Below are 10,055 nucleotides of genomic sequence, written 5' to 3'. Positions count from 1 at the left end.
GCCAGATCTCTGCGCATGTATAAGATCTAGCTCTGCCTCTGTTCCGTATTCTGTGAATGGGGGAGGAGGTAATGCCTCCTGAAACGTGTTGTATGAATGCAGGATAGCAATGCCTCCTGGGATACCGCCATCACATATCGCAGGAGCCACACTATCCCTCACTCATAGAACAAGAGGAAAACACGCAGCACCAGATCTCTGTCTGCCCTAGGGGTCGCCACCTTTTTTTCAAGCGAAACCCGAACAATAGCGACACAAGTACTTTTTGGGGGGGGGAGAATGAGTCGCGGCTTATTCATATGTAAATAGCGCCGCCCATTCATATTTACATATCACAGTTGAGACTATTTTCAGGATCGAGGGGCTGTAGCCCCTATCTTAATTTTGGTTGCCCCTGTCTGCCTGACATCATGTGTCCGGGTTCCTGCTGCCATGAAACCCGGACACAGCATTCAAAACCCGGACTGTCCGGGTGAATCCCAGACAGGTGACAACCCTAGTCTGCCCATGTGCAGGTTCTGGCACCGCCTCTGTTTACTTCCCATACTCTGTGAACGGAGAAGGTCATGTCTCCTGCAATAGGCAACGTTGGTATCCCGGGAGGCAGCAGAAGAATGGCAGCAGGACCAGCAGCAATAAAAAAAAAAAAGTAATAAAACAATTAATAAAGAAAATTCTGGTTTTTATATAAATACAAGTATAGCGAGGGGATCGGAACGGTGAAAAGGTTTCATTTTGTTTTGGGTTAGGAGTTGGGATGGTGGAGAGACGGCTGCAATTCAGCTTTAAAATATCATCAGTGATGTTAAAGGAGAACTATGGGGTCAGGGCTAAAGATTCAATATATAACATATATACTTTTATAGCCCTGACAATGTATCTTTCCTGTGAAAGTAAAGTCCGTGTCACTTCCTTGTCTGTGAGACCCCTTGCAGCGTCCCCTGCAATCCAAACATCAACAAGCAGGCCTGTTTATTGCACATTTATATGGAAATTGGAAGCTTAAAGGACGTGTTTGCCGAGTGCTCGGGGGAAGGGCCGCTAAACTCGGGATGTTCTCATCCTTCGCAGATAAACAGACAGCTGGCCTGAATCATTGCAAGATTCTCACAGACATGACTCCTGGGGAGAGATGCATCATGGGATTTGTGGTTTCACCGCACAGCTGGAGGGCCGGAGTTTGCCTACCCTTGCTTTAGATCATGTTGCTGTGTGCTTCTAAAGTGTATCTAAACCTAAAAGCGTAACATGTTGCAGCTGAGTAGTCCTTAGATGCGGTGGCCACATTCGTTATTTTTTTTCCGTTATTTTTTTTTACTATTAGGGATGTGGGTGGAGCCCACCCATAGAAGTGCAAAACTGCCAGTGACACATCGCCCTGCCGGCCAATCAGCTGCGGCCTAGTCATAGTTGGGCCCAGCCACCTCCTGCGAAGCTGCTGGTTGTCACCGACTCAGCAGCGTTCCTCCTCACAGCCGCCAGTGACAGCCAGCAGCCTGGCTGTCCGGGCAAGATGCCATAGCGACCCAGGCGGCCCGCATGGCATCAGGGAGATGTCCTGGCCGGGCCCCGCCGTGCCTCGGGCCCCATAGCAGCCGCCTGGGTCGCTATGGTGATTGTTACGCTACTGAAAGTTACATAGTATTTGAGGTTGAATAAAGACATTAGTCCGTCAAGTCCAACCTATTAGTCGTTCCCTGTCCCTTTTGATGCGTGCAGCTGCGGGGCAGTGGGGTGCCCTGGCCGCAGCGGATTGAGCCGGCATGGTGATGCGTCATTGACAGTTTCGCACCGAGCCCAAGCAGATCCCTATTGGTGATCCTACCAGATTCACAATCTGAGCACTGCCACTTTCATGCTCCCAACTTTGTGGGAGGAGTTTTCCCCCCTCCCCCTCCCCCTCCCTGTAGCACGGTGTAATCTCAGTGCTGTCAGTGTTAAATTCTGGAATAAGAAATACCCGCCATGAACTCCTCAGGTTCCTGCAAACACATCAGACGCTCTGGATGACATCTACGTTTCCCCATCTGCAGTCAGCACGGATTCTTCTTAGGTGCGCAAAATTCATTCCGAGCGCAGCTGAGGCCCATCACAAACGCACCTGACAAATGAGGATTTGTGCTAAATTTATAAAGTGCAACGTGTTGGTCAGTTTTTCTGTCCCGGTGCATGAAATTTGCCTCTGCACCCGTGCTCCGCCATGGATTCTTTTTTTAACTCTGGAAGCTGTGCTAGAACCCCTGGCAGGTTTTGCTGCTATCTGAGGTTTCCATTCACTTCCTGTCCTGCTGACAAGGTTTTATCAGACAGGAAGTGAGGGCAATACAGGAAAATACATTATTTTGTTAAGTATTAGAAAGCTCGGGCTCCTATTAGACTTTTTTATTTCTTGGTTACTCGGTTTCAGCACCATGGACAGCCATTGCAGGCCGATAAATAAAAGGACTCCTCTGTTTTGAGAAGATTCACCCAAATATTGCAACAAGGATTCGACCAGAAACATGAAATTAAAGTGATATTAAAAGAGAACTATGTGGTCAGTGTTTTCCCCCATAGTTCTCCTTAGGGTAACGGGAGGACACAAACTAGCGTCCTCCCGTCACCCTAGGCTCAGTATGTAGGGAGCTACAGCTCACGGTATACTGAGACCACCGCAGCTGATCCCGACTTAGATGTCAAGATCCGCCCAGCTGCGTGAGTGACAGCTGGCTCTGCCTATCTAGAGCTGTACCCGCCCCCTCCCCCATCCGTTCCGCCAGTCAGCGCTGGCGGAGGGGGGGATCCATCCCCTCCCCTGTCACGGCAGAAAGCTGTGACAGGATCGAGAGGTGAGCGCACGCCGGTATGTGTTCTCTCACCTCCCGATCTCATTGTCTCATTGTCATTGACAGTCTCATTGTCACAGGTCGGCTAGAACTATGAGGTGAGTGAAAAGCCCCCCCCCCTCATAGTTCTCCTTTAAGGCTTTTCCCTCATAGTTCTCCTTAGGGTAACGGGAGGACACAAACTAGCGTCCTCCCGTCACCCTAGGCTCAGTATATAGGGAGCTACAGCTCGCGGTATACTGAGACGCCGCAGCCGGGACGGATCCCGACATTACTGTCTGGATCCACCCAGCTGCGTGATTGACAGCTGACTCTGCCTATCCAGAGGCAGAGCCAGCTGTACCCGCCCCCGTTTCGCCAGTCAGCGCTGGAGGATTGGAGCGGGGGAATCCCTGCAGGGAGCCGTGAGTGACAAGTCGCCACTCTGCAGGGAGATGATCGAGAAGTGAGCGAGCGACGGTATGTGTTCCCTCACTTCCTGATCTATTGAGCTGACGTGTGACAGTTTCATTGTCACACGTCGGCTACAACTAGGATGAGTGATTTTTCCATAGACACACACAACCCATGGCAGGCCACGCCCCTTCCCTCTTTGTCTTTGATTGATGGCAGAATGGGCCTATGGCTCCTCTTCCATCAGTATCCTCCCCCTGCAATCCGGAAGTTCGGGGTACAGAGGATCGCTTTGGGACCGGCGGCGGGGAGGAGCGCAGCGGACCGGTAAGTGTGGAGGGGACTGGGGTAAAAAAAAAGGTGCTTGGCTGTTTTTACCTTAAAGGAGAACTATGGGGAAAAGCCCTGACCTCATAGTTCTCCTTTAATGCAGTGAACGCAGAGAATGCATTAAGGTTAAAAAAACGCCCCCAGACCGTAATACTACTTTAACCTTAGATACTCAGATGACATTTGCATCAGCAACATCCGACTTCATAATCAATATTGGCCCATCAACTGCCGGCGTAATCAATAGAGCGAATGCCGGCAGAGCTGCGATTCCAGGAGAATCTTTAGAAGAGTCTTTTGGACTAATATTCACTGGGTGAATCTTTGATTAACGTACCCTGATGTACCCGAGATGTGATCCAGTTCTTAACCACATGAAGACCAACATGTTCCGCCCCCTTCCTGTCCCGGCCATTTTTCAGTATTCAGCGCTGAGGTACGTTGAGGCTTAGTGAGAGAGGGGATTACAGGTATGGTGGTGAACGGAGAAGGGAGGGTGCTGTCCATGTTGGGATCTCTTCCTGCGAGGCAGCTGTGATTGGTCACCGCGATCACATGCTACAAACCAGTTTAATTGGCTCTGTACCTTGTTTTGTGAACTTTACCGTCCAATGGACATTGTGCTCACCGTGAACTGCCCCCTAGTGCGCGCACGAGCAGAGGAAAAAAGGCGTACAGATACGGCAACCCGCTCTCTCTCCTCCCCCAACCAACTAATCGTTGATGAGAATAGTTGCCAACTATTCTCATCATCGATTATTGTCGATTTAGTCGATTAGTTGTTGCAGCTCTAGTTACAGCATAATTAAAGCCTATTAATCCCCAATGTTATTCAGTGATGGCAAGTCTCCGCACTATGGACAGAATATTAATGTTTGGCCTCAAATCTTTCTTGCTTTCCTGAATCTAAATACACTTTCCCCGTTACCTCCAAAACTCGCGTATCTACTATAAAATGCGCCTATGGCGTCCCGCCCAGCTCCTGGCAACCAGTGACGTCACTGGTTGCCAGGACCTTGGCAGGACTCCTGCCAGAGTAAAAACACAGTCAGCTGTCTCTGTGGGTCGGCGATCTTTCTCTAACCCATGGAGTGGTGCCATATGCGCCATGCCCTGAATACGCCAATGTATCTGGCTGCTCTGCTAGTTTTCAATGACTACATCTCCCATCATGCTGTGCATTAGGTTGATTAACTGGGATGTGTCAGTGGCAGACAGTGGGTGGGGATTTGCATAGTCTAGTGGGAGGAGCTAGGCAGGGCTAGGTGTTGTCTTGTGGGTCAGTGACAGACAGTGGGTGGGGATTTGCATAGTCTAGTGGGAGGAGCTAGGCAGGGCTAGGTGTTGTCTTGTGGGTCAGTGACAGACAGTGGGTGGGTATTGGCATAGTCTAGTGGGAGGAGCTAGGCAGGGCTACGTGTTGTCTTGTGGGTCAGTGACAGACAGTGGGTGGGGATTGGCATGGTGTAGTGGGAGGAGCTAGGCAGGGCTAGGTGTTGTCTTGGGTGTCAGTGACAGACAGTGGGTGGGTATTGGCATAGTCTAGTGGGAGGAGCTAGGCAGGGCTAGGTGTTGTCTTGGGGGTCAGTGACAGACAGTGGGTGGAGATTAGCATAGTCTAGTGGGAGGAGCTAGTCAGGGCCAGGTGTTGTCTTTTAGGTACAGGATTGGTGGAACTAGGCTGGTCTCGTTGTGATTGGCAAGCTAGGAGCACAGCCCACCGTGACATCACCTTGTGGCGATGTATTCGCAAAGAATGCAGCCGACGCAGCTGCCATGATTTTGCAGACTGAGCTGCAGGGGGGTTGCGCGTGCCGGCGAACCATCCGGCGTCCCGCCCAGTTCATGGACGTCACTGGTTGCCAGGAGCTGGACGGGACGCCAGCCAGAGTGTAACTAGGAGCCCTTAGCAACCTGAGACACCCTGTTCAGAAAAGGGGCGGCAGGTGCCCTATTGAGAAGCCAACAGGGGCAACCCAGGCTGCCTCCGTATAGGGACGGCCCTGTGTAGGAACATATCTATCTGAAGCTTTTATTGTAAACCTTGAATGGCATTTCAATCACTGCGCTCGGCGCTTCCTTATGACTGTTGTACAGTATGCATGCCTATATTTTCCTCCGAGCCCCCTGCGACATGATGCGTGGGGCATCATGTCCCCCTCATGCTTACACTGAAAAAAGCAATACCGGCGCCCCCGGTTTGCAGAGAAATCCGGCTGTAAAGTTCACTGGTACACCATAGAGGCAGCTCCCACCGGTCAACAACGACCATCGATCTGGGAAACAAAAGCAACACAGAGCGCCTCCATAGTGTAAAACTTTTATTTGATGAGTACAACACGCAAGTGAAAATGTACTTACACGAAAGCCAATGATCGTAAGCGTAAAAGGAAACGATAAAATATAAAATCTCCAGCAGGGGAAGTCTGAGGGGATCTCCAAATCAGCGTCCTCTGCTCCCGTATGTTTCTTAAAAAGGTCTACGCGTTTCAGGGGGACGCCCCCTTCATCAGAACCTGAGGTAACTTTCCTATGTCCTGTTCTTTTATTTATTTGGGAGATGACCAATCATAAAGGTTTAGTCTTTGACACAGGTGTTTCAGCCAATCCCCAGTGATTGAGATTTTTGCTGTCTTCCGTCTGACAGGCAGACAGCTGGTGTTGGTAAAGACTCATTTTTAACCTTTTCAGTTGGAAAAAATTACTATTTCTTGATGCATATAAAAAATATATATATCCCAACCGGATAATAGGTGTTTATATCATCAAGGGACTATTTTAATTGAGAGATTTCGAAGGAAACAAAAAAAGGGTGTCCTATAATGCTGTTTGTCATCGCTGCGATTCCTGGAAAAATGACATCAGCGATGCCGGTTAACCTTTTGTGTATCCAGCACAGGGAGGACCCGACAGAAGTGCGTCCCGCTCCGAGGCCCGCGTGCAGCTGACATGTTCCATGACGCGGAGTCCTCCTGGCGGCTGCCCCCCTCCCCCCCCGAGGGGAATGTGCGCTTGGGCCTATCCCTCCGGCACGGTACGGGGGGGAGGGGGGGATTGTAGGCTTCTCTATGGTGCCGGTGTTGTTTCTGTGCTGCTCAGGGTTAACCTTCCAGCTGCTCCCCGGTGACATCATTGTGACATCATTGTGACATCATTGTGACACTGACGAGGTTAATTGCTTCATAATTGTTCAGCGGTTGAAATCCTTAACTATCGATTATGACAGACTGGGCCGGCCGGGCGTTGATTGCCATTGTCAGCATGACAGCGGAGCAGCCGTCCTGCATCTCCAGTTCCTCGTCAACGAGGTGAGCGACGCCTTTAACACCTTCTTTTTTTTGCCTTACCGATGGATTGCGCAATCAGCCGAATCGCACGGAAATCTGAAGTAACTTCGTGTTAAATTATCTCAAAAAAAAACAAAACGGTTTGTTGTCAAAATTTGTAAACAGTGAAAGTCAATGAGGGACGACCTTGGCGCTCCAGCTGTGCCAAAAACTACAAATCCCACAAGCCCCTCGGCCTCTGGGAGCCATGCCTGTTGCTGTCGGAGTTTTTCCAGTGCCTCGTGGGATTTGTAGTTCTACAACAGCTGGATTGCCGCGGTTTGCCTATCCCCTGATCCATGTAAGGCCCTGGTTCACACCTGTACGTTTTGTAGCGCGTTCAACGCTCTACGAACGCTCTACAAAACGCTCAAACACGCAAATCCCATTGTTTCCTATGGGCATGGTTCACACCTTCCCGTCTGAAGGCGCTACAAAACGGCCCACGCCTGAAAAGGTACATGAGCTTCTTTGCGGCGTTTTTGTAGCGCGTTTCCATTGGGATACAGCCAAGTAGCCCTCGGAAACGCGTGTCTGTCGGACACTTTTTTTTTACAGCGAATCGCGGTAAAAACGCACGTCACGAAACGCGCGACAAACGCGCATGTTCGATACGCCTAGGTGTGAACAGTCCATTATAGGGATGCTATCACCTTGCTGATTCAAAGTGTAAGGCTCTGTTCACACCTAGGCGTATCGAACATGCGCGTTTGTCGCGCGTTTTGTGATGCGCGTTTTTACCGCAATTCACTGTACAAAAAACGCGCGACAAACGCACGTTTCCGAGTGCTACTTGGCTGTAGCCCCAGGTGGTATAACAGATAAGGTCCTGCACATCCTATATATACAATATGAAGGTGTTGTAACTATATAGTAAGACCTTATGTCTAGGGCTGCAACAACTAATCGACATAATCGATTATAATCGATTATTGAAAAAGTTGTCAACTTTTTCAATAATCGATTAATCGGCTTCCGATCAGTTGGCCCTGTTCACGGCTCCACACACGCTGCGCGCCGCACCTCCTCCCCAACTCACGCCCACCGCTGCCAGACCCGCCCGCATCAACGCTCTACACGCCACACCTCCTTCCCGCCTCACACCCACCACCCGCCCACATCCACGATCGGCACAGGGACGCGGGGAGATGTAGTGAGGAGGTGTGGGGGGATGACAGCCGCCGACAGACAGGCCCGATCTCAGAAGCAAGTTGCTGGAAGACTGCTCAGGTAAGCCTGCACTTTCCCACACATGGTGCTCTATAATGTATTGCTGGGATTTGTATTCCTCTATAGCTGATGGTACATTGTGCTGTATATTATACATAGGAATACAAATCCCAGTAATACATTATACACTGTATGTATAATGTATTGCTTTGATTTGTTGTACTCCTCTATAGTTGGTGATATTCTGCACTGCGCTGTATAGAGGACTACAAATCCCAGCAATAATACATTATACAGCGCCATGCGGAATTCCACCAGCTATAGAGGAGCACTACAAATCCCAGCAAAAATACATTATACAGTGGTGCAATGGCGAATATCACTAGCTATAGAGGACTACAAAACCCAGCAACAGTACATTATACAGCGCAATGCAGAATACCGCCAGCTATAATGTACTATTGCTGGGATTTGTTGTATTCCTCTATAGCTGGTGATATTCTGCATTGCGCTGTATAATGTACTATTGCTGGGATTTGTAGTCCTCTATAGCCGGTGCCATTCTGCATTGATTGCTGTATAATTATAAACTTTCCATTTCACTATATTGCACACCACACTTTTTTTTTTTTACTTCTACCGCTCCAAGCTTGCTCCTGTGATGGACTACAATCTCAATACAAACTAGTAGTCCATCACTGAAGCCATTTTTCAAAATTTATTTTATTGTTTATCAGATTAACCGATTAATCGAACTTAATAATCGGCTAACTAATCGATTTTGAAAATAATCGTTAGCTGCAGCTCTACTTATGTCAGAGTCTCTATCCCGTTATCCAAAAAATGAGCCAAAACGATCAGAGAGTTCAAAAATAATGTATTTACATTGCAAGAAGCACCAAGCAATATATACACATGGCTCTGCCCAGACTGTCACCCAGAATAGCTTCCCTATGCTATACATACTATTGCTCCAGGTGCATAGTACTACTACTACTACTACTACCACCATGTTGAAAATACTATTGCTCCAGGTACATATAGTACTACTACTACTACCATGTTATACATACTATTTTTCCAGGTATATAGTACTACTGCTACTATGCTATACATACTATTGGTCCAGATACATAGTACTACCACTACTACTACTACTACCATGTTATACATACTATTGCTCCAGGTACATAGTACTACCACTACAACTACTACTACTATGTTATACATACTATTGGTCCAGATACATAGTACTACCACTACTACTACTACTACCATGCTATACATACTATTACTCCAGGTACATAGTACTACTACTACTACCATGCTATACATACTATTGCTCCAGGTACAGAGTACTACTACTACTACCATGCTATACATACTATTGCTCCAGGTACATATAGTACTACTACTACTACCATGTTATACATACTATTGCTCCAGGTACAGAGTACTACTACTACTACCATGTTATACATACTATTGCTCCAGGTACATAGTACTACTACTACCATGTTATACATACTATTGCTCCAGATACATAGTACTACTACTACCATGTTATAAATACTATTGCTCCAGGTACATAGTACTACTACTACCATGTTATACATACTATTGCTCCAGGTACATAGTACTACTACTACTACTACTACAATACTATACATACTATTGCTCCTGGTACATAGTACTACTACTACAACAATGCTATACAAACTATTGCACCAGTTACATATAGTACTACTACTACTATGCTATAGATACTATTGCTCCAGGTACATATAGTACTACAACTACTACCATGTTATACATACTATTGTCCCAGGTACATAGTACTATTACTACTACTACAATGTTATACATACTATTGCCCCAGGTACATAGTACTACTACTACTACTACAATGTTATACATACTATTGCCCCAGGTACATAGTACTACTACTACTACTACAATGTTATACATACTATTGCCCCAGGTACATAGTACTACTACTACTACTACTATG

The 10,055-nt window shown here is 47.7% G+C and overlaps 1 protein-coding gene across 1 annotated transcript in view; it reads left to right on the top strand.

Annotated features, from left to right (window-relative positions):
• LOC108800617 (syntaxin-binding protein 5-like) overlaps window positions 1–10,055 on the top strand; it is a gene marked incomplete at its 3' end in the record, with an annotated part of 121,709 nt that overhangs the window by 79,139 nt on the left and 32,515 nt on the right. The window contains exon 3 of the mRNA XM_018572599.1: window positions 6,775–6,856. Within this exon, the coding sequence (XP_018428101.1) occupies window positions 6,775–6,856 (82 nt within the window). The remainder of the gene's footprint in view (window positions 1–6,774; window positions 6,857–10,055) is intronic.

The sequence above is a fragment of the Nanorana parkeri genome, unplaced genomic scaffold (assembly GCF_000935625.1).
Source record: "Nanorana parkeri isolate BGI_ZX_2015 unplaced genomic scaffold, ASM93562v1 scaffold2082, whole genome shotgun sequence".
Lineage (NCBI taxonomy): Eukaryota > Metazoa > Chordata > Amphibia > Anura > Dicroglossidae > Nanorana > Nanorana parkeri.
This window is presented reverse-complemented; position numbering and strand designations above follow the sequence as displayed.